This window comes from Mangifera indica, chromosome 12 (genome assembly GCF_011075055.1).
Source record: "Mangifera indica cultivar Alphonso chromosome 12, CATAS_Mindica_2.1, whole genome shotgun sequence".
NCBI lineage: Eukaryota > Viridiplantae > Streptophyta > Magnoliopsida > Sapindales > Anacardiaceae > Mangifera > Mangifera indica.
Genome location: NC_058148.1, coordinates 14075004 through 14099657, shown reverse-complemented (window position 1 = coordinate 14099657; position 24654 = coordinate 14075004). Strand labels below are relative to the sequence as shown.

At 34.1% G+C, this 24654-nt stretch overlaps 4 protein-coding genes and 1 pseudogene across 7 annotated transcripts; all 5 read left to right on the top strand.

The window, feature by feature from the left end:
• Nucleotides 1–2511: 2511 nt before the first annotated feature.
• On the top strand, nucleotides 2512–3768 carry LOC123192926 (senescence-specific cysteine protease SAG12-like). Its single transcript, XM_044605633.1, has 2 exons — nucleotides 2512–3054; nucleotides 3157–3768. Exons 1-2 carry the CDS (start codon nucleotides 2607–2609, stop codon nucleotides 3747–3749), a joined length of 1041 nt encoding a protein of 346 aa, XP_044461568.1. The 5' UTR covers nucleotides 2512–2606; the 3' UTR covers nucleotides 3750–3768.
• Nucleotides 3769–6892: 3124 nt separating this feature from the next.
• LOC123192929 (senescence-specific cysteine protease SAG12-like) lies at nucleotides 6893–8350 on the top strand. 3 transcript variants are annotated; one of them, XM_044605639.1, is made up of 2 exons: nucleotides 6893–7440; nucleotides 7531–8350. In XM_044605639.1, the coding sequence occupies exons 1-2, from the start codon at nucleotides 7005–7007 to the stop codon at nucleotides 8115–8117; spliced, it is 1023 nt and encodes a 340-aa protein (XP_044461574.1). In that variant the 5' UTR covers nucleotides 6893–7004; the 3' UTR covers nucleotides 8118–8350. The 3 variants fall into 3 exon arrangements, with proteins under 3 accessions (XP_044461574.1, XP_044461575.1, XP_044461573.1); XM_044605640.1 differs by having other exon boundaries at nucleotides 6893–7449; nucleotides 7561–8350; XM_044605638.1 differs by having other exon boundaries at nucleotides 6893–7449.
• A 771-nt stretch (nucleotides 8351–9121) lies between these two features.
• LOC123192100 lies at nucleotides 9122–11888 on the top strand (annotated as a pseudogene).
• A 6275-nt stretch (nucleotides 11889–18163) lies between these two features.
• On the top strand, nucleotides 18164–19604 carry LOC123192928 (senescence-specific cysteine protease SAG12-like). 2 transcript variants are annotated; one of them, XM_044605637.1, is made up of 2 exons: nucleotides 18164–18763; nucleotides 18863–19604. In XM_044605637.1, the coding sequence occupies exons 1-2, from the start codon at nucleotides 18325–18327 to the stop codon at nucleotides 19447–19449; spliced, it is 1026 nt and encodes a 341-aa protein (XP_044461572.1). In that variant the 5' UTR covers nucleotides 18164–18324; the 3' UTR covers nucleotides 19450–19604. The 2 variants fall into 2 exon arrangements, with proteins under 2 accessions (XP_044461572.1, XP_044461571.1); XM_044605636.1 differs by having other exon boundaries at nucleotides 18164–18772.
• Nucleotides 19605–20383: 779 nt separating this feature from the next.
• On the top strand, nucleotides 20384–20981 carry LOC123192099 (transcription factor bHLH51-like). The gene has a single exon (XM_044604561.1). It carries the CDS (start codon nucleotides 20384–20386, stop codon nucleotides 20906–20908), a length of 525 nt encoding a protein of 174 aa, XP_044460496.1. The 3' UTR covers nucleotides 20909–20981.
• The last annotated feature ends 3673 nt before the right edge of the window (nucleotides 20982–24654 follow it).

Here is a 24654-nt window from a genome sequence, read left to right as displayed (position 1 = left end):
TTTTTGTAATTTTAAAATTTTTTATCATTTTTTCAACTAAAGCATGACTTAAGAGTATTGACTTACTAGTACATAGAAGAAAGAGGTAGAACCCAATCAGTGAGATGAGGTTCTCTCATGAGCGTCACTTTAGGGTACAATTGACGTGACATACGTATTAAGATGCCATATCCAATATTAAATTATTATTGATTTATATATTGTGAAATTTTATTAAATATAGTAAATAAGTAAATACTTTACAAAAATCAATTTAAAATTTAGAAAATATTAATTTATTTCCATAAATAAAATATAATTTATCCTATAATTTATATTCATTACACCCATTTTGAATAAAATATAATTTATATTTTTTAATAAAAATAAAATAAATTTATTTATAACAAACAAGATAAGTGATTGGTATTCATCGTGACCAAAGTGGGTAGAAGGAATGCCAATTTCTCATTCCATTCATTATAAAAAACATTTTATCTTTTAATTTCTCATAACAAATAAACTTCCTTTCATATATTTTTTATTAAAAAATATAAATTTACACAAATTAAAAATAATTTTTTTCTATAATTTAAATAAAAAATTTTTTAGCTGTTACCAATAATTGTCGGTAATCTTTATGTTTTTTAGGTAAGATGGTCATGGTGTCCACTGTAATCCAAAGGCAGTATAAAGTAATTGATATCTCCAAGCATAAATATGGCATACTTTTGAGTGGCGAATCCTCCTGGTAGGGTTGCCTTGCCACCGTAAACTTATGGAATCCAAAGGTAGGTTCGCTTTCCTAGGCAATACGATAGCCGCCTGGTTGGCGAAGCCGAACCAGAGAAATTTCTGTATTGCTTTGTTCTGTCACGTCAATGGTAAAATTGTTTTCAAGTTGGTTATATCTCTGATTGGAGTGGCAGGCTTCCTTGACGTCAACTTCTTCTTCTTGGTTGCTTATAATACAATAACATAAGTGGACAATATGTAACCATAATACAATATGGGCAATTTGAAATATAATGCAGTACCGCAAATTTGAATCTTCTCAGATTAGGAAAACACAGAAATCAATAATGGTGGACATATTTTTAGTTTTTTGTTTGTTTTTGTTAATATCAGCTGGCAAGAAAGTTTGCTTTGTTCTTATTTTGCGTGTGTTTTCTTCCTTTGTTATCTTATTGATTGTCCAAGGTGGTGTGTACGCAAGGTGTCTACTTTGAGAGTTAAACATGAACAAATATTTGCTTTCTTTAAGTTATATAATTTGTCAAAAAAGGAGGGGAAAAAAAGAAAAAAGAAAAAAGAAAAGAGCATACTTTACGCAATTAAGATTGATTTAAAAGGTGGAACCCCTTGACCACCTTCAACTTATAGCATTACAGCGATGCTTCTGAAATGGAAGCGCCGTGTAAATCCAACTTTGCTGAGCAAAGGAATCTTACAACAGTCCAACAATTCAATGGAATCTTGCTGTGATGGATGGTATCTCCATGATTATAAATAATATTTGGTTTTCAAGTCACTGTCTTGGTCCAGTGAAGATGGTGAAATGAAAATCATTTATTGGCACAACCAAACTAATAAGCGATAAGTTTTTTTTGCTTTCATGGTCACTAATGCTCTAGAACTGTTGAATACTGTCCATTACAAAAGATGAATTTCTTAAAAAAGAACAAACTGGGTTGTCTTCCGGGGTGTAGAAATGGTTTATGGTTTCTTCTGAAACTGCACATTTAATAAAGCTATATAGAAGTTGATTATTTTTAAGCTTTGGGCCATAGCCAAACACACAGGCAGATGCACACAGAAAGCCGTGTGAAGTTCTAGCAGGCTGTTGGATCACATCAATGGCAATTGAATTGACCACAATTTCTAATAATTAGTTCCGTCTAATGTTTAGTTTGTGCAAAAACTTCTTATTTTCACATTTGCTGCTCTGGAACCACTTAAAAAGTTTCTGATAATAAACCAGTGGAAGCTCTTATCTTCATCCCAACTTCTGCATACGACAACATGAGGTCTTTCAGTTGTTATTTACAAGTTCACCATCTATGAACATGAATAATTTCATTATTTTTATAGCCAGATAAATGTTATCATGAAATTGGCAGAAAAAAGCTGGTTTCAATCTTTCCAAGTTTGTGAATAAAGTAAGGAATCATTATTGCCAACTTGTAAGTGTGGATGGGTTTTAGAGATGGATGATAACTTGCGGTTGCCACTTGTGTCTTTGTCAGTATAACAGTCCAGAAGAGAAACTTGTTCAACTTCCCATTAATATCTTAACAAATTCTGTCGTTTGTTGAAGTTGCCATCATGGTTTAATTTCTCCAAATAAGATTCTTTTCAGATTATGTCATGGGGTTTAATCATGTTTGCAAATTCTTATCAAAGCACTTTAATAGATAATTTGAGTGACAAAAATCAGACTTGTCTAAGTAAAAAAGCATAAGTTCAAGACCACTCTTATAATTTTAAAATTAAACTTTTGATTTGACAAAACATCATCAAGAGAAGAGTGAACAGGTGACGAGAATCCTTTTCTATAAAATCCATTCCCATTTTGAAATTAGTTGTGCCAATCGAAAGACATTCTCCTGGATAATTATCTCTTAGAAATGAGTACTCTCTCAAACAAATTCCAACTCCTCTGCTTGGCCTCCCTCCTTATTTTGTCCAGTAGGGCCATTCATGCGCCATGCCGCCCTCTCAATGAGGAATTCATCCTACAAAGGCATGAGGAATGGATGGCTCAACACGGACGCCTCTATAAGGATGCACAAGAAAAGGAGCGACGCTATACTATATTCAAGAACAACTTAGAATACATAGAAAATTTTAACAATGGTGTGGACCGCGGATACAAGCTAGCTATAAACAAGTTTGCAGACCTTACAAACAAAGAATTTCGTGGCTTGTATACCGGCTACCAGAGGAAAATCTCCAAAGCTGTAGCCACATCGAAAGACAAATCCTTTGCTTATGTAAACTTAACAGGTTTGCCAACTAATTGGAACTGGAGAGAAAAGGGTGCTGTGACCCCTGTAAAGGACCAAGGTAGATGTGGTAAGTAATATGTAATTTACTGTTAGCAGAGTGATTGTGTTTTTGTTTTTATTCTGTTCTTTATTTTGCAGTCACTTGGTATTTGTAATTTTCAATAGATAGGTTGTTGTTGGGCGTTTTCTGCTGTGGCAGCTGTGGAAGGAATAACTCAGATAAAAACTGGCAAGTTAATATCTTTATCTGAGCAGGAGCTTGTCGACTGTGACACTGAAAGTGGGAATCAAGGCTGTGAAGGGGGTCTCATGGATAATGCCTTTGAGTTTATTATAGCCAATGGAGGCCTAACAACTGAGGCTGATTATTCTTACGAGGAAATGGATGGCATTTGTAAGACCACAAAGACCGCAAATCGAGCAGCCAAGATTACTGGGTACACAGAAGTGCCAGCTAACAACGAGCAGGCCTTGCTGCAAGCTGTGGCAAACCAGCCAGTTTCTGTTGCAATTGAGGGGAGTAGCTACGGTTTCCAGTTTTACTCAAGTGGCATATTCACTGGTGACTGTGACACATATTTAAACCATGCCGTTACAGCCATCGGGTATGGCACCACCAGTGGTGGCGCCAAGTACTGGCTGATGAAGAATTCTTGGGGCACTGATTGGGGTGAAGGCGGGTTCATGAGGATTCAGAGAGATGTTGGCGACAGAGAAGGCCTTTGTGGACTTGCAAAGGAAGCATCATATCCAACAGCTTGAAAAATATTTCTGGGTATTATATATTATATATATATATATATATATATATATAATAGTGTGTCAGATAAAGCTCTACGTTATTTTAAGTTAACCTTTCTTTCTATTGGCAAGGAAAGCAACAGAGAGAGAGAGTGAATAAAAAAGGTACAACCTGTATGTATGTTTCTTCCTCTTCAACAGAGGATTTGAATGAAATAGTTTGATTGGACTGGGTTAATCTTTATAAATTCCCGGATCACTGGAGATATAGCAACAGCAGACAAAATTATTTTTATGTTCTTACCATAAATTATTTGGACTTATTTATCCGGTGCGAAGGCCCCATCATAATGCAACTAACAGTAACACCATCACTTCAATAATTAAGCAAGATAAGCTTTTCAAGAAAAGAACTAACAAAAGAAGCAGTACGTTTGCAAAGTCCACATCAGGCTGCTGCAAATTGTATGAAGCTGAAGGCGACTAGGGATAAATGACCGAGTATCGTGATGAGCTGAGTTCAAGTTTAGATTAACCTGACATCGAACAATCAATAAGACAAGGTTTAATTATTTGCATTGATGATTTAACATGGCATCAACATCACTCAAGCATAATGTCAATCTAATCATAACCATGTGATGCCCTTCTCTAAAATTTGCATGCTAAAAGATAAGAAATCTTAAAAGAGAAGGTTTGAGTTTTAGATTTGTTAGTGATATATCAAAATCAAACTCTTAATTTATTTGATATGTTAATTGTAAAATCAATTATTGGAGTCAAAATTTTCTTATTTAATATAGGCCAAAAGACTCGTTTTCATCCAAGGTTAACAGTAATTCTAAACTCTTCAGTTTTAAAAATCTAAATACTTATTTGTCAATCAATTTTTATTAAAATTTTTTGTTAATGTTAAAGGTAAAATCATTATTTAATAAAACAAAAGTTTATATTATTTTTTCTCTTAGTTTAAAAAACTAACAATTTTTCTTTCAAGATTAAGTTTTAAAAAGTCATATTTTTCCTCCCTAAGGTTTCAAAATTCTTTGACAAATTTTTGACGAACGATAATCCTTGTCTCTTTCTCCTAACAATGTTTTTTTCTTAAGCTCTTTATCTCAATCAGAAGCTCTCTTCCTTTGGCAATGTTTGGATTGAAAAATCCAGAACAAATCCTTGGTCTACATGACGCCTTTGTCACCTAGATAAATTGTTATTATCATCCTTCAAACAATGATAATTTGTTGTGATGACGAATGACGAAGAATTTGATCTGAATTTTTTTATCCAAACATCACTGGACAAAGAGGGCTTTAGATGGAGATACAACACTAAGGGAAGAGACATCACTATGAGGAAGAAAGAGAGATTGTCGTTTACTGAAAAATTGTTAGAAAATTTTGAAATTATAGTGAAAATGTTATTTTTTAAAACTTAATTATGAGAAAAATAATTAGTTTTTGAAACTAAAAGAAAAAAATAATATAAACTTTTATTTTTTAAATATTTTTATTAAATAATAATTTTTTCTTTAATTTTAACTAAAAATTTTAACAAAAATTAATTGACAAATAAATATTTAAGTTTTTAAAATTTGGCAGGTGAGATTCTTGTAGCGTTTAAATAATTAGTCCAATCTCTTTAAAAAAAAAAATCCAGCCCGACTAAGGTTATTTTGAAAAAAAAAATTAAAAGTCACAGAAGCTATAAAGCATAACTATTCCTCATTAGGAAGCTAATTTCAATTTCAGATTTTTTGTAAGAGACAACCAGATGCCGTATACTACAACCAAAGTGCTTAATCCCCTTGAAAGCATCCAGTGACGAATGAAACAAATCTCTCCCTCCTCTCAGTGTATACTACAAACAAGAAAATTGGAACCATGCTCTGTCGTAACACAAATAAAAGGAAGAAGTTGTGAGAGTACCTCGTCGTGACCAGCAAGAGAGATCTTCTCCATCTTGAAAACTTTGGTCTGGAAATCAAGCAACGTCGCAGGAGTTTCGGAAGACAAAGAGAACATTCTGGTTGCAAAAGATGATCGGACAGCGGACGAGCCACGATGATACTGGAGGCGATAGCAATGATCGTCCGAAGTCCGAGGTTTTAGGTTTGTGTTTGTGCAGGCCAGTGAAAGTGAAAACGAAAGGTTTAGCGAAGCCATTTTAGTTAGGACGCGAGACAGAAACAGAGACAGAGACAGAGAAAGAGAAAGAGACACAGGTAGGCAGTTAATGCTGTTAATATGAAATTTAAGTGTAGCATATTTAATATTTGATAACCAAAATTGGCTGAAAACTCAGATTGCATATCTCCAATTAGTACAGACAAATCCAATCCACCAAAGTTTGTAGTCAAACATCTGAAAATTAAAAGATACTGTAGTCCTACTGTTTGGGAGCTTGGTAGATTGTAGTGCAGTGCACTGAATGCAGTGTAATATTTTTCTGGTTTGATTGTTTGTCAAATGTTGATATATGAGCTCCAAAAGTTTCTGAGAAAAGGAAGACATATATGCTATGTACCAGAATATATCAGAAACATAGATATAATTACTGCATATATAGAGTCTACAATACTGGCAAATTCTCAACAAAGAATCAAACATCATCCTTCCAAATCAACCTTGCACCAGAAAATACCTGGCTTCCATATATAGCTGCTTAATTTCTACCTAGTTACTTATTAGAGTTAAACACTATAACTAAACACACAATTAAGTCATCACTTGAAACTAGATATTTATTTACATCTTACAATTAATCAACTATCAACCCGATCAAATTATGAGCTTAATATTATCTCAGAAGTCCCACTTGTAGACTGCCTTGCAGTATTGGAAAGCGATGTCAGCTGACAAAAAAGAGGTAATATATGTTACAAATCTAGCAAAAAGAAAAGAAAAAGGAGTTTTTTCTGGTATAGTATTTATCTAGGGCAAAGAAGAGAGTATATTTAATTATAAATAACCTGCAAAATTGCTAATATCTTCCCTGCCAGGTGCCAATCTCTTAGAAGTTAGCGTGTGTATGTTGGAACTTAATTGGAAGATATTTACTTGTGCTCGGTGACTTCCATGCATTAATACACACTAATTTAGTAATTTTGTATTTGCTTTCGTCACCAGTTTTCTACAGGTTAAAAATATTAAATGTGCATTATCAAGAGGAGAGTGGATGGGTGACAAGAATCCTTGGCTATAAAATCCATTACCATTCTGAAATTAGTTGTGCCAACCGAAAAAGATTCTCCTGTATAATTTTTTTCCCCGTAAAATGAGTACTCTCTCAAACAAGTTCCAACTTACTTGCCTGGCCTCACTCATTTTTTCCAGTTGGGCCATTCATGCTCTGTGCCACCCTCTCAATGAGGAATTTATCCAACAAAGGCATGAGGAATGGATGGCTCAACACGGACGCTTCTATAAAGATGCACAAGAAAAGAAGCGACGCTATAATATATTTAAGAACAACTTAGAATACATTGAAAATTTTAACAATGGTGTGGACGGCGGATACAAGCTAGCTATAAACAAGTTTGCAGACCTTACAAACCAAGAATTTCGTAGCTTGTATACCGGTTACAAGAGGAAAACCTCCAAAGCAGAAGCCTCATCAAAAGACACGCCCTTTACATATGTAAATTTAACAACTGTGCCAACTAGTTTAGACTGGAGAGAAAAGGGTGCTGTGAACCCTGTTAAGGACCAAGGTAGATGTGGTAAGTAGTATGAAGTTTAGTGTGGCAGAGTGATTGTGTTTTTGTTTTTATTTTACATTATTTCTAATTTTCAATACATAGGTTGCTGTTGGGCATTTTCTGCTGTGGCAGCTGTGGAAGGAATAACTCAAATAACGACTGGTCAGTTAATATCTTTATCTGAGCAGGAGCTCGTCGACTGCGATACTAAAAATCAAGGCTGTAAAGGGGGTCTCATGGATTATGCCTTTGAGTTTATTATAGCCAATGGTGGCCTAACAACTGAGGCTGATTATCCTTACGAGGCAAAGGATGGCTATTGCAAGACGACGAAGATGGCAAATCGAGCTGCCAAGATTACTGGGTACAAAGATGTGCCAGCTAACAACGAGCAGGCCTTGCTGCAATCTGTGGCAAACCAGCCAGTGTCTGTTTCAATTGAGGGGAGTAGCCAGGATTTTAAGTTTTACTCAAGTGGAGTATTTACTGGTAACTGTGGCACACGTTTAAACCATGCCGTTACTGCCATCGGGTATGGCGCCACCAGTGGTGGCGCCAAGTACTGGCTGATGAAGAATTCTTGGGGCACTGATTGGGGTGAAGGCGGGTTTATGAGGATTCAGAGAGATGTTGGTGACAGAAGAGGCCTCTGTGGACTTGCAGAGAAAGCATCATATCCAACAGCCTAAAAAATATGGTGGGTTTCTAAATTTGTGAACTTAAATATTTATGTATGGTAGTGTGTCAGATAAAACTCTATGTAATATTAAGTTAAACCTTCTTTCTATTGCCAAAGAAAGAAACAGAGAGAGAGAGTGAATAAAAAATGTGCTGTCTTTATATATGTTTCTTCCTCTTCAACAGAGAGAGAGATCACTGGCTCATAGGCATAATTGAAGAAACAACACACAAAGTCTAATTATTTGCATTGACGATTTGACAAGATAACCACACCACTCGAGAACAAAATCAATCTAACAGAGAACCCCATATATAGCACAAAAGCAATAAAGCACAACTATTCATAATTGGGAAACTAATTTCAGTCTCAGATTTTTTCAAGAGACATTAGATACCATATACAATGAAACAAATCTCTCCCTCCTCTCACAATACACTACAAACAAGAAAATCAAAGCCATGTTTACTGAAACTCTGTCGTAACACAGATAAAATAAAATGTAAACTTATCTCATTCAGAAGTCCGAAATCCGAAGTCTTAGGCTTATGCTTGCGCAGGTGAAAGTGGAAACGAAGGTTTTAGCCAATTAAGTGGTGGCCATTTTTATTAGGATGCGAGGCAGAGAAAGAGAAAGACACACAGGCAGGCAGCTAATGCTGTTAATGTGAAAGCTGGGTTCAAGTGTAGTATATTTAATATTTAAAATCATATATATAATTACTGCATATATAGAGTCTACGATACTGGCAAATTCTCAACAAAGAATCAAACATCATCCTCCCAAATCAACCTTGCACCAGAAAATACCTGGCTTCCATATATAGCTGCTTAATTTCTACCTAGTTACTTATTAGAGTTAAACACTATAACTAAACACACAATTAAGTCATCACTTGAAACTAGATATTTATTTACATCTTACAATTAATCAACTGTCAAACCGATCAAATTATGAGCTTAATATTATCTCAGAAGTCCCACTTGTAGACTACCTTGCAGCATTGGAAAGCGATGTCAGCTGACAAAGAAGAGGTAATATATGTTACAAATCTAGCAAAAAGAACAGAAAAAGGAGTTTTTCTGGTTTAGTGTTTATCCGGGGCGGAGAAGAGAGTACATTTAATTATAAATAACCTGCAAAATTGCTAATATCTTCCCTGCCAGGTGCCAATCTCTTAGAAGTTAGCGTGTGTATGTTGGAACTTAATTGGAAGATATTTACTTGTGCTCGGTGACTTCCATGCATTAATACGCACTAATTTAGTAATTTTGTATTTGTTTTCGTCACCAGTTTTCTACAGGTTAGAAATATTAAACGTGCATGGAAATGGTGGAGGGGTTTACTGCCTTGGGCCCTTGGCAAAAATATACCATTCAATCTAAAACTTAAAAATTTTGCTAATTTTAAATTTTTTTTCTTTTTTTCTGGAATTAGTTTGGAGGATTTCTTTAGACTGTTTGGTATTTCAATAAAATTATACGTACCTATTTTGAGTACATAAATAATATACATTTAATGCATGTTATTATGTGATTGAGTAATTTTGAATTAAGAATAAAGTAACACTCTATTACGTGATGATACGTATAAGTGTGTATCAATTTATATATTTAAAATGAATACACACACATATATATATATATATATATATATATTCATCTATTATGTTAGTTTTGCAATAAAAGGTTGTGAAAACTTTTTATTATCATCTAATAAATCAATTAAAATAATATCAATAATAAAAAATGTATACAAAATATTCCCAAGTCTTTTATCTTTAAAATTTTAATAAGTTGAATGTGGACAGAGCACATGATTATATTATAAACCCTAAATAATTATTTTCATATGAAAATTATGGCGTGGTTAGAAAGTAGTGTCCACTTCAATAGTAGATAGTGAAGAGGGAGAGCTCGTTATGCCTCCTGCGAAGGCGAGAAAGAAAGAATTATCAGAGGTCAAAGCTATGGCTGCTTTGAAAAGTCATAGTGAAGCTGAAAGGAGAAGAAGAGGGAGGATCGATGCTCATTTTGATACACTTCGCGGACTTGTCCCTTGACATGGAAAAGTTATTTCTCTTTTCATGTAGGTTTTGATCAGTAATTAATTTTTATGGTATCAGTATAACTTACGTTGTTTGCTTACTTTTGATTTAGAATCTTGGTTAATTTTTTCTTGTATCCCTTCAATTAAACTTCAAAGATAAAAGGTTGGTTACATGCACATATATTGGGGGTGTTTTAATTAGGTGCTTCATGATGAATTTTGCCCTAGAAAATTTGCCTTTGTGAAGAAATCATCATCTTTGATTGCTAAGAAATGTTAATTAAATTAAGACCTGGAATAACAGGAAAGTTGGAATTTAGCTAGTGTGGTGTGTCTCTTTTGTAGAGAGCTTCATATTTCGAAAAAAAAAAAAGTATAAAATTTAAAATTTAGTGAATTTTGCCTTAATTTTTTACAGGGGGTTTGATTATTATGCCATTTTAGTAATATTTGTAATGCTCAGATATGTAATTTCACTCTTATTTGCGCAAGAAAATTAAGTTCTGAAGAAAGAAATACAAAACTGCAGTTTATTCAACTTTTAGTGCATGTTATTTAAGTCAAATCATAATGGCGAAATTTTTTTTCTTGGATATTTTGTGCTAGAGTCAACTTTGATTTTGAAAGATTCTACAGTCAGCTGGACAATATATTTGTTTTTCATATAATTGAAAATCCATCATCTGATAATTATATGTGATTAGCTTAATGAAACACAGTTTATTAACAAATTGAAACTCCATTTGTGGTCCCAAACTTGGAAGTTGAAACTTGATGGAAAGTAATTAGCATATTATTGATTTTACTGAAGCTGCATTACATTTCTATGAGCATTAATTTTGGGGTGGAAATTAATCATTCTGAAAGAGTGAAATCTGGTTCCTTGTTCTGAAATCCCTCAGTCAAGCTTGTGTACAGGATATATCTGGATTGAAAATTATTAGGAGTTACAAAAAGAAAAGAGAAGGCGGTCATCATGTTTGTTTCTATCCAAATATTAACTGCCTAAGGTAAGCGAAAATGTGAGGACAAAAAAGAACCGGAATTTAAAAAAAAATTTCTGGGATAGAAAATCAATACTGACGTAAGTAATTTCCTGCAAATTTGTCCTTGCTGCCATGTTAATGGTGTAAGTTGAGTTATATGGTGTAATTTAATTTAGTTTATGGTATACGTTTTACTTAAACAAACTGGTCCTCATGGCTGCATTAATCCCGTGTTCACAGATGGACAAAGCCACCTTACTGCTGAAGTCATAAACCAAGTGAAAGTGCTGAAGAAGAATGTAATCGAAGCCAGCAAGGTTTATCTCATCCCAATGGATGACGAAGTGAAAGTTGAACCGCGTAGTGACGCAGCAGTAGAAGGAACGTTCTTGTTCAAGGCATCGATCTGTTGCGACTAGCCCCCCGAGCTTCTGTCTGATGTAAAACAAGCTCTCGATGCTCTCCCACTGAAGATAGTGAACGGGGAAATATCAACACTCGGAGGCCAGTTGCAAACGAGGGAATATTAATAATGCTGAGGCGTCCCAGCTTCTTGCAATGCTGTTCATCAGGCCTACAGTTCCATCCTGGATAGAGCATCCCATCGCCGGAATACTCACCATGAACAACACTGCCGAACAAGAGGCAGAGGATCCCTTTTTTCGATTCCTGGAGCTCGTCTTCTTGAGAGCTTGGATCTTATTGGGTAGTTATGTAGTTATACGTGGCTGCAATTTCAGTACTGCATAACTCGGTATATTGATGACAAAGTTGTTATGCAAATTAAAGAAGGCCAAACGACTATTTCCCACCCAAGTTATGCTATAATGACGAGTTTTCATCCTTTAACTATAGAAACACCAAACACCCACCTATGGTTAGTTAAATTTAACAAAACCTTAACGTTAGTAAGGGTAAAATCATTATTTTCTCTATAATATTAAAAATAAACTAAAATAGAATCAACTTTTGCCCCCCTAAACTTTAAAAACTAAAATTTTCCCCCAGCCTAAGGTTAAAAAAATCGTAGTTTCACCCTAGGATTTCGTTTTGAAATCTCCGATAACATCTTCGGCTCCATTGCCGACTACCTCTCCCTCCCGAAGCATCCTCTCCTTTTGGTAATCTCTTTCCTCCCATTTGGACTCCCGATCGGTGTCGGAGAAGCCGTGGAAGACGAAGAACTTCATCGGGGAAGACGAAGTTCTTCGTCTTCCCAGTCTTCATCGTCTGAGAAGACGATTGTCTTCCCAGAAGAAGACGAGATGACTCATCATCCTCTGGGAAGACGATCGTCTTCCCAGACAATTTCTCTTTCCAGACGATGTCTCTCTGCGCTGGAATAGGTTGGGGTGGAGTTAAGGGGGCCATCAGTGGAAGAGAAACCGTCGGAAGAGAGAGACGGCCGACTATGGCACCGGAGAAAGTGAAAGGGTTCGGAAACTAAACCCTAGGAGGGAAATGCGATTTTTTCAAACTTAGCTTAGAAAAAAATGTTTGTTTTTAAACTTTTAGGGGAGAAAATGAGATTAAATTTTCAGAGGTTAGAGTTTCATTAAATTTAATCGATTATGAATAGGTATTTGATGTTTCTATAGTTAAAGGATGAAAACTTGTCAGTACAACATATCTTTGGTGGAAAATAGTCGTTTGGCCATTAAAGAATGTAAAATGTTGATCAACTATCCATTGATCATCATGACGCTGTGATGTAATCTCTCTGTGTGGTGGAGTACCGTCGGAATTTGAGAATCCCTGAGGGATAGCTAGATCAGGAGATGAGATTGATCATTTCTTTATTCATAATTAAAAATTATTAAATTATGTAACCACACGGTAACCAAATGAGGTCTAGATATCATTTGAGCTGATTTGATTTTCAAAACTAATTTGATTTTATTTTTTTTAACTCAAATTCATTAGATTTAAATTTAAATTAAACTCAAACAGAAAGATTTGACTCATTTTTAAAATCGAACTAAACTTGAATCAAGAGGTGTTCAATTTGAATTTAGTTAGAATCAGTAATTCAAATTTATAACTCAAATCAGTTCGAATTCAGTAGTTTGAATTGACAGTTAATCAGAAAATTTAAATATTCTTTAGATAAAATAACGTTGTTTTCTCAATAAACTATGAGTAGAGATACGAATTCAAACTATAAATTTGAACAATTAATTAGAACAATTAATTGGAATTACAAAATTCGAACTACGAAATTGACTCAAACTCAAATCGAATTGAATTGAATCATTTTTTATTTGAGTCAAACTCAAACCGAACTAAATTTTGGTTTAATAAACTTAAATCAAATTATTTTTTATTCAAATTAAATTCGAATCAAGAAGTGCATAATCCACCCCTCCAATCACTTGGAAGACGATATTACGCTTGCACAAATAATAATATTCGGTAATTTCTTATTTATATTAAAAAAGGGGTCAAAATCACTAACCTCCCAAACTTTATTGGAAATTATTAAATATACGGTAACTATTGTCATTCTAAATCAAACTCCTTGAACTACTCAAAAAGATGCATCACGGAGAAAAGGTTAGTAATTGTTGCCCAATTTTAAAACCATTAGGTGAATAGTAGCAATTTTAGAATTTTTATTGGTTAAAGGGCACTACTCTAAACTATAAGGGAATTATGGTATACCATAGAATAAGTGGGAGTTTGTGTGCAAAAAAATTAGCGTTGGATTCTAACTAAACTAATTTTGGCTTGAAAGCCAGTGTAGTTCAAATTTGTTTAATTCGAATTTAAATTAAATTTAACTTAAAAAGTTGATTTATTTTTAAATCAAATTAAATTTGAGTTAAAAAATGTTTGACCCGTGAAATGGGTTAATGACTTTATTTTGAGGACTTATAGAGTTGCATTTGTAGGTCAGGTTTTATAATCAATGGGTTGGGGTTTCAAATTGGCTTGGTAGTTAACTGTCAGATAGAATTTTCTTCTCTCAGAGTGTTAGAAGTTTTATAATCTATGTCCCATTTTAGAGAAAACTTGCAATTGAAATCTAGAAATTCCACCAATAATTCTTTAGAAGAAAACAAGAACTGACACAAACAAAAATTAAGATCTGGGCTTGGTTCTTCCTCTAAAGCTCCAGTGATAATGACTCTCAAACAACTGGAGAAGAAGAAAAATTACACGGAATCGACACCTTCTACTGCAGACTTAATCTCCTTAATTTATTGTCGGCAGGTGCTTCATCTCAATCTCCACATCTTAATCTCCTTACTATATTTTATTTTCTCACCAACCCAATCAATGAGATGAAGTTCCCTGTTGAGTACCACTTTAAGGCGCAGTTGACATCCTATGAGCATTGAGATGCATGTCTAATATCATTAACAAACAAATTTTGAAGTTTTATTAAACATTGGAAGTAAGTGTACACTTAAAAAAAGTCATATTTGAACTTTGTAAATTTTGATAAAATTAAACTTAAGTTCAAATTCGATATGAATAAACAAAACTCAAATTTAATTTATTACTATAATAAAATTAAATTTAAACTTACTTGTATTTCCTAATAAAAAAATAATGTGATAACAAATGACAAAATAAATTTATCTATAGGAAAATTATAATAAATGTCCAAAACTAGAGGATGTTAAGCGAAATTACCCAAAACTCTAAGGTTTAAGCAAAAAATGCCCTCAATTTAGGAAATGACCAAACTGCCCTTATAAATAAATCCCACATTCCCATGGATTTACTGTTTAAAATCAAAGAAAATTCAAATTTCCCACAAACGTAACTGGTTTTCGTCGACTTTTCGTGTTTTCTGACAACTGAAAATGACAAATAAGGATAGTACATCATCACACTTCTTGTTTAAATTAATTTATTGTTAGGATTATTGAGATTTGAGAGAGATTTTAAGATTTGAATGTTTAGGGTTTCGATTTTAAACAATACATAAATGTTTTGATTTTTGGTTGTTTTACTTGAATTTCTTGAAGGGTTTTGTGTTATTGGATGTATAGATTTGATTTGTGTTGAAATTAGAGGTTGAAATGACAATTTTTGGTTGGAAAATGGGTTAGATCTGTCGGTGTTGCGGTAACCTCCCATGGGCGCCCGTAGGGTAGGGGGAAAATTTAACGTTTTCAAAACTTTAAGGTGAGGGGGAACGGGGGAGATCCACAGGGTCCATGAAAAATTTTACACTGAACCGTTGGGTAGTCCGTGAAAACCGTGGGTTGGGTGAAAATTAACTTTTTTAAAACTATAGGGTATATATAAGACAGACTTTGAACAACCATAACTTTTGATCCATGAGGAGTTATAAGGCCTGTAATTTATCAACGCGAAGCTCGTTTTGAGCTCTATAACGAAAAATTTGCTGGTTGTTCCAAATTTGGAGGCCAAAATAAAACTGTTTCAGTGTGTATTATGTAGTTTTTTTGTTTTATCAAATTCAGGATTTTCGATTTTTATGATTTTAAGCTTTTTTGTGACTAGGCTAGACTTTTTTGATATGTAGTTTTCAATTTGATATTTGTAATTAAGATGTGCTTTTCTAGACATATTTTACGATATAATTACGAAATTTTAGATCGATTTTTCAGTTTTCTCATTCATAAGCTATTTGAATGTGTAGTTTTTGAAATTCAGATCTGTTTTTTTAGATTTTTAAGTGATTTTTTTATTATTGATATTCTAGAGTATTTTAATATATTTATTTATTTTTAACATGTTATTTTCAATGTAGTTTTTATGAATTGATTTTTTTCAATTCGAATTAAAAAATACGAATTTCTTCCTTTCGAACGAACTCATAGTAATTGATATTAAGTAAAAATGAGAGTGAGAGTGAGTGTTTAAGTGATATAAGAAGTATATATAATGAGAGTGAGAGTGAGAGTGAGAAGATTTATATAGATGTGATGAAGGATAATTTTGGTATTTAAAAAAATTAGGGCATTTTTGCTTAAGAATAGAGAAAATAAGTATTTTTTCTTAGAAATAGACATTTTTGTTTAATAAAAAGGTAAAATGGGTATTTAATATAATTTCCCTTATTTATAAAAAAGGACCTGTGTAGGATGAAGAAATACTAATTTCTCATTTTACTCATTATAAATAAATATTTTATTTTTTTATTAAAAATATAAATTTAAAAATTATAAGGAAACCTCGAAGAGATGGATCCAAATTTGCTGAGCACAGGAATCTTCCATCAGTGATATTGGTTTCTCCACTCCAGGGATCATGATATTCAGTAACGACTTAAACGTGGTGGGTGTGCGCAAAGAATATGGTTGAATTTAGGAGACATCAACATTAGATGTGATAGGTTTTCTGCCTTCCATCACAAACATTAGAGATAAAATGCTACGAAAAGACATGAGCGATGGAGAAATGCCCTGGTTTCTTCTGGAAATGGTCATAATCTATAGACTTAAATCACATCAAGGCTTTCCATAGTCATTAATTCGGTAGTCGCCTGGTTGGTGAAGCTGAACCAGAGAGATTTCTGTAGTGCTTTGTTGAATCACGTCAATGGTAATCAAACACGAGTTATCTTCGGTACTGTGCCTAAGAACTGTTTGACGTACAGACATGGTGATTGCAGATAGGATGGTAGGGGTGGATTCATCCCAATTAAGCTAAGTCTAAAACAGACTTGAGTTTAAATATAATTCACAAGGTTTAACTCAAACTCATTCCAACTGATGACAATATAATTGTAGTGGAAATAACCAAAACATGTCATTTGTTACCAAATATCATATCATAGACATTAGCCGGACAATATCATGAGCTGAATTCAGCTGGCAAGAAAGTTTACACTGTTCTTTTTTTGCGTGTGTTTTCTTCCTTTGATATCACATTGATTGTCCTAGGTGGTGTGTACGCAAGGTGTCTACTTTGAGATTTAAATATGAATAAATGTTTGCTTTTTTTTTTTTTTCCTTAAGTTATTATTTGTCATAAAAGAGGGGGAAAAAAACAGAAGAAGAAAGAGTATGCTCCTGAAATGGATGTGCCGTGTAAATCCAGCTTCGCTGAGCAAAGGATTCTTTGCTGAAATGGTTTTCAAATCACTGTCTTGGTCCACTGATGATGGTCAAATGAAAATCATTTATTGGCACGCACTAACTAATGAGAGATAAGATTTTTTGCTTTCATGGTCACTAGTGGTACTGTCCATTACAGAGGATGGATTTCCATAAAATGTACGAACTGGATTATCTTCCAGGGGTGTAGAAATGGTCTTTGGTTTCTTCTGAAACTGCAAATTTAATAAAGCTATATAGAAGTAGATTATTAATTTTAAGCTTTCTGCCATAACCAAACACACAGTCACAGCTCAAAGACAGCAGTGTGAAGTTGAATTGTCCCACAAGTTCTTACTTTTACTTAGTCTAATATATAGTATGTGTATAAACTTCTTATTTTCACACTGAACTGATAGAGTCGTCGCTGCTGGGGAACCACATAAAAAGTTTCTGATAATAAACCAGTGAAGCACTTGTCTTCATCTCAACTTCTGCATACGACAACATGAGATCTTTCAGTTTTTATTTACAAGTTCACCATCTATGAACATTAAGAATTTCATTATTTTTATAAACAGATATCTGTTATCAAGAAATTGGCAGAAGGAATCTGGTTTCAATCTTTCCAAGTTTCTGAATTAAAGAATCATTATTGCCAACTTCTAAGAATTGAAGGGCTTTAGAGATGGATAATAATTTGCGACTTGTGTTTATCAGTAGAATAGTCCTGAAGCGGAAGAAATAATTGTTCAACTTCCCATCAATCAACTTAACAAGTTCTGTCTTTTGTTGAAGTTGCCATCATGGTTTAATTTCTCCAAATAATCCAAGTAAGATTCTTTCCAATTATGTTATGAGGTTTAATCATGTAGCAAATTCTTATCAAAGCACCATAGTTTAAGTAACAAAGGTGGAGTTTGCCCAAACCACAGAGTATGATATTGACACTCACTAGCAATCAAGATTAGCTTTTTTAAAAGAACTAAAAATTCCAAAGTTGGAACACTCGCAAGCCACATACTAGGGCTAAGACTTTCCTAGCATTATCAAGAGGAGAGTGGATGGGTGACAAGAATCCTTGGCTATAAAATCCATTACCATTCTGAAATTAGTTGTGCCAACCGAAAAAGATTCTCCTGTATAATTTTTTTTCCCCGTAAAATGAGTACTCTCTCAAACAAGTTCCAACTTACCTGCCTGGCTTCACTCCTTATTTTTTCCAGTTGGGCCATTCATGCTCTGTGCCACCCTCTCAATGAGGAATTTATCCAACAAAGGCATGAGGAATGGATGTCTCAACACGGACGCTTCTATAAAGATGCACAAGAAAAGGAGCGACGCTATAATATATTCAAGAACAACTTAGAATACATTGAAAATTTTAACAATGGTGTGGACCGCGGATACAAGCTAGCTATAAACAAGTTTGCAGACCTTACAAACCAAGAATTTCGTAGCTTGTATACCGGTTACAAGAGGAAAACCTCCAAAGCAGAAGCCTCATCAAAAGACACGCCCTTTACATATGTAAATTTAACAACTATGCCAACTAGTTTAGACTGGAGAGAAAAGGGTGCTGTGAACCCTGTTAAGGACCAAGGTAGATGTGGTAAGTAATATGAAGTTTAGTGTGGGCAGAGTGATTGTGTTTTTGTTTTTATTTTACATTCACTTAGTATTTCTAATTTTCAATACATAGGTTGCTGTTGGGCGTTTTCTGCTGTGGCGGCTGTGGAAGGAATAACTCAAATAACGACTGGTCAGTTAATATCTTTATCTGAGCAGGAGCTCGTCGACTGCGATACTAAAGATCAAGGCTGTAAAGGGGGTCTCATGGATTATGCCTTTGAGTTTATTATAGCCAATGGTGGCCTAACAACTGAGGCTGATTATCCTTTCGAGGCAAAGGATGGTTATTGCAAGACGACGAAGATGGCAAATCGAGCTGCCAAGATTACTGGGTACACAGATGTGCCAGCTAACAACGAGCAGGCCTTGCTGCAAGCTGTGGCAAACCAGCCAGTGTCTGTTTCAATTGAGGGGAGTAGCCAGGATTTTAAGTTTTACTCAGGTGGAGTATTTACTGGTAACTGTGGCACACGTTTAAACCATGCCGTTACTGCCATCGGGTATGGCGCCACCAGTGGTGGCGCCAAGTACTGGCTGATGAAGAATTCTTGGGGCACTGATTGGGGCGAAGGCGGGTTCATGAGGATTCAGAGAGATGTTGGTGACAGAAGAGGCCTCTGTGGACTTGCAAAGGAAGCATCATATCCAACAGCTTGAAAAATATGTTGGGTTTCTATATTTCTGAACTTAAATATATATGCATGGTAGTGTGTCAGATAAAACCCTATGTAATATTAAGTTAAACTTTCTTTCTGTTGCCAAAGAAAGAAAGAGAGAGAGAGAGTGAATAAAAAATGTGCAGTCTTTATATATGTTTCTTCCTCTTCAACAGAGAGAGAGATCACTGGCTCATAGGCATAATTGAACAAACAACAGACAAGGTCTAATTATTTGCATTGACGATTCGACAAGATAACCACACCACTCGAGAACAAAATCAATCTAACAGCGAACCCCATAAATAGCACAAAAGCAATAAAGCACAACTATTCATAATTGGGAAACTAATTTCAGCCTCAGATTTTTTCAAGAGACATTAGATACCATATACAATGAAACAAATCTCTCCCTCGTCTCACAATATACTACAAACAAGAAAATCAAAACCATGTTTACTGAAACTCCATTTGTGGTCCCAAACTTGAAAGTTGAAACTTGATGGAAAGTAATTAGCATATTATTGATTTTACTGAAGCTGCATTACATTTCTATGAGCATTAATTTTGGGGTGGAAATTAATCATTCTGAAAGAGTGAAATCTGGTTCCTTGTTCTGAAATCCCTCAGTCAAGCTTGTGTACAGGATATATCTGGATTGAAAATTATTAGGAGTTACAAAAAGAAACGATAAGGCGGTCATCATGTTTGTTTCTATCCAAATATTAACTGCCTAAGGTAAGCGAAAATGTGAGGACAAAAATAGAACCGAAATAAAAATAAAAAATAAAAATTTCTGGGATAGAAAATCAGTACTGACGTAAGTAATTTCCTGCAAATTTGTCCTTGCTGCCATGTTAATGGCGTAAGTTGAGTTATATGGTGTAATTTAATTTAGTTTATCGTATACGTTTTACGTAAACAAACTGGTCCTCATGGCTGCATTAATCCGGTGTTCACAGATGGACAAAGCCACCTTACTTGCTGAAGTCATAAACCAAGTGAAAGTGCTGAATGAAATGGAAGCCAGCAAGGTTTATCTCATCCCAATGGATGACGATGAAGTGAAGGTTGAACCGCATAGTGACGCAGCAGTAGAAGGAACGTTCTTGTTCAAGGCATCGATCTGTTGCGACTACCGCCTCGAACTTGTGTCTGATGTAAAACAAGCTCTCGATACTCTCCCACTGAAGATAGTAAACGTGGAAATATCAACACTCGGAGGTCGGTTGAAGAATCTTTTTGTTTTCAGCAGTTGCAAACAAGGGAATATTGATAATGGTGTGGCGTCCCAGCTTCTTGCAAATGCTGTTCATCAGGCCCTGAGTTCCATCCTGGATAGAGCATTCTCCATCGCCGGAATACTCACCACGAACAACACTGCCGAACAAGAGGCAGAGGATCCCTTTTTTCGATTCCTGGAGCTCATCTTCTTGAGAGCTTGGATCTTGCTGGGCTAGTTATGTAGATATACGTTGCTGCAACTTCAGTACTGCATCACTTGGAATATTGATGACAAAGTTGTTATGCAAATTAAAGAATCTCAAGAAGATGAGCTTGGATCTTGCAAATAAAGTCTGAATCTAAAGAATCTCATCTTCTTGAGAGCTTGGATCTTGCAAATAAAAAGGGTTGGGGACGCCAACCCTTTTCCATTTTAAAAAGGGTTGGCGTCACCCTTTTTATTTTTTTTTAAATTAGATTTTTTTTTTTAAAAGTCTGAACGCCCACCCTTTTAAAAATTTTTTAAATTAAATTTTAATTTAATCCAAATTTACATTAATTTAATTTAATTAGATTAATTTAAAATTTGATCCAAATTTAAATTAATATAATAAAAAATAGAAGAAAATGACAATAGTAATTTTATAATTTTTTATGTAATTCTCTGTCAAGACAAGAAAAGCAATACACACATAAGCTCCAGATTAAAATACGCAAGCATAACAAATAAAAGAATTGAGTGTGATAGAAAAAAACAGAAAAAATTAAATAAATTTATTGGGGCCCGGGGGGTTGGCGTTAACGCTAACCTGTTCTTCTTCTTAAATTTGTTGACCTATATTTTAGTTTTTTATAACTATCATTATAATATTAAACAATATTATAACAACTTTAAACAATAGAAACAACATAAAATAATAATATTAAACAATCTAACAACATGAAATCATAATAAAATTAAATTTTCGTCTCTTCCTCCCTTGTGTTCATGTTAAATATTTTATAATAGTTTTTTCACAGATTTTATTGTTCAATCACGTATCTTCTTCCATTAATATTTTATTTTATCTTTTCATGCTGTAGAGATTCCTTCCTCAGCTGAGGAAGAAGAGAAAAAAAATTGTAAAGAAAAAGAGAGAATCTTTGTATAAGTTATTTCAATAGGGGTATTTTGGAAAAGTAGATTACTATTATGATATTTGTTTAAGTTTTAGAATGAGTGGTATATATATATACACGGTAAAACAAAAAACGCTAAAAATTTTAATTTCCCTACTAATAATGCTGAGGCGGCCCAGCTTCTTGCAAATGCTGTTCATCAGGCCCTGAGTTCCATCCTGGATAGAGCATCTCCATCTTCGGAATACTCACCACGAACAACACTGCCGAACAAGAGGCAGAGGATCCGTTTTTTCGATTCCTGGAGCTCATCTTCTTGAGAGCTTGGATCTTGTTGGGGTAGTTATGTAGATATACGTGGCTGCAACTTCAGTACTGCATAACTTGGAATACTGATGACAAAGTTGTTATGCAAATTAAAGAATCTAAAATGTTGATCAACCATCCATTGATCGTCATGACGCTGTGATGTATTTTTGTGTGCAATGGAGTACATCGGAATTTGAGAATCCCTGAGGGATACCTAGATCATGAGATGAGATTGACCATTTCTTCATTCATAGTTAAAAATTATTAAATTACATAATCACAAGTTAACCAAATTAGGCCTGGATATGTTTAAGCTGGTCTGATTTTTAAAACTGATTTGGGTTGATTTAGTTCGACTTAAATTTGTTAGATTTAAATTTGAACCAAACTCAAATAGAAAGATTTGACTCATTTTTAAAATCGAACTGAGCTTGAGTCAAGATGTATTCATCTGAATTTAGCTCGAATCAGTAATTTGAATTTATGGCTCAAATTAGCTCGAATTTAATAGTTTGAATTGACATTTAATAAGAAAATTTAAATATTATTTAGATAAAATGATATTGTTTTGTCAATGAACCATAACTTGAGCTACAAATTCAAACTATAAATTTGAACCATCCATTAGCATAATTAATTCGAACCGAATCAAGGTATGAATTTAATCCATTGATTAGAGCTACAAATTGAGCAAACCGAATTGAGCTTTTTTTCATTTAAGTTAAACCAGAACCGAACTTAATTTTGGTTTAATAAACTTGAATTAATATATTTTTTATTCGAATCAAACTCGAATCAAGAGATATTTGGGCTCGAACCGGCCTAATCCACCCCTCCAAATACTTGGAAGGCGATATTACGCTTGCATAAATAATAATATTCGGTAATCTCTTATGTATATTAAGGGAGGGGTCAAAATCACTAACCTCCGAAAGTTTATTGGAAATTGTTCAATATACGGTAACTATTGTCACTCTAAATCAAACTCCTAAAACTACTAAAAAAATGCATCACGGAGAAGAGGTTAGTAATTTTTGCCTAATTTTGAAACCATTAGGTGAATAGTAGCCATTTTAGAACTTTTATGGGTTGAAGGGCACTACTCTAAACTATAAGGGAATTATGGTATACCATAGAACAAGTGAGAGTTTGTGTGCAAAAAAATTAGTGTTGGACTCCAATTGAACTAGCTCAAGCTCGGAAGACAACCGGTTCAAATTTGTTTAATTCAAATTTAAATTAAAGTTAGGAGATTGATTTATTTTAAAACCAAACCGAATTTGAGTTAAAGAAAGCTTGACTCGTGAAATGGGTTAATGACTTGATTTGGTTTGAATTTGATTCATTACTCGATTTAAATTATATTAAGTAATTGTTAAATAATGTTATTTTGTTAATGAGTTATGAATTTGAATAATGAATCAGAGCCATATATTTAAATCATAAATTTAAACTATAAATTCAAGTCAAATTCATATCTAACTTAAATTGAATCATTTTCATTTGATCTGAATTTGAATTACTTTTAATATTGGCTCAACAAACTCGAATCGAACTCTCACCAAATTATTTTTTATTCAAACTAAGTTGGAAAGATTTGAGTCAATTCGTATCCACCTCTTAAAACAATGTAGAATGAAAAAGTAAAAAACAGTTTAAGGTTGGGCGGGAATGAAACCGAATCAAACAGTAATCGTAGACTCAACGCCCCGTTCAAATAATAATGACAAACTTGTAATGTACCAGTAGAACATCTTCGTTTCTTCTCAAAACGCCACCGCTGTTTCCACCGCCATCGAATTCGCCGGCGTGTCTTTTCATCCCTCTGCAGATTCAGCCAAAAAGTTATGATTTATCTCTGCAGCCTCACTACTCAAACGTCTTCTTCTTCTTCTTCAATTAGTGCAGCTCCTACACCCTGCTTCTTTGTTAACATACTCAGCAATTCCAGGACGACGACTTCTTTGTTTGCATTTGGAATGGGGAAATCTTTTTATCTTTCAGGTTTGTTTGGAATTTTATTTTCCTCCTTTGTATTAACATAACAATTTCTGCTTATGTAGTTTTCTTACATATCGTAATTCAGGTATTTTCGGTAAACAATATCAGTAAGAAATGATTTTTCGTTTTCTGATTGAAAAATGGCGTTTTAGCTAGGTTTGATTCTTGTTTTATTCTGTAGATGATAGAATGAGTAAATTTTAGGCCAAAACGACCATTTACACCCAAGGTTTAGTGAAATGACAATTCTTATCCGTTAACTTTTAAAAGTCCAAATATCTACCCATAAGTTAAAATTCATTTTTGAAATTAAGGGTAAAATGGTCATTTAGCTAAAAATATCTTAAAAAACTAAAAAATGATCACATTTCGCCTCTAGGTTTAAAAACTAACATTTTTTCCCACCCAAAGTTTGAAAATTCGCCATTTCTCATAGGGTTTGGAATTTTTTTTTGTTTCTTCTGGCGAGCAGAGCCAACCTTCCCGATTAATCTTCCGTTGGCAGCCAAATAAGAAGGCCGATGGATCTCAACCACGAGCAGAAGCATCTCCT

Bases quoted from the DNA above. Each gene is read 5' to 3' on its own strand.
- LOC123192926 (XM_044605633.1), top strand. From the start codon at position 2,607: ATGAGTACTCTCTCAAACAAATTCCAACTCCTCTGCTTGGCCTCCCTC. The intron at 3,055-3,156 runs GTAAGTAATATG...TTCAATAGATAG, and splicing joins AAAGGACCAAGGTAGATGTG to GTTGTTGTTGGGCGTTTTCT.
- LOC123192099 (XM_044604561.1), top strand. From the start codon at position 20,384: ATGGCTGCATTAATCCGGTGTTCACAGATGGACAAAGCCACCTTACTT.
- LOC123192928 (XM_044605636.1), top strand. From the start codon at position 18,325: ATGAGTACTCTCTCAAACAAGTTCCAACTTACCTGCCTGGCTTCACTC. The intron at 18,773-18,862 runs GTAAGTAATATG...TTCAATACATAG, and splicing joins TAAGGACCAAGGTAGATGTG to GTTGCTGTTGGGCGTTTTCT.
- LOC123192929 (XM_044605638.1), top strand. From the start codon at position 7,005: ATGAGTACTCTCTCAAACAAGTTCCAACTTACTTGCCTGGCCTCACTC. The intron at 7,450-7,530 runs GTAAGTAGTATG...TTCAATACATAG, and splicing joins TAAGGACCAAGGTAGATGTG to GTTGCTGTTGGGCATTTTCT.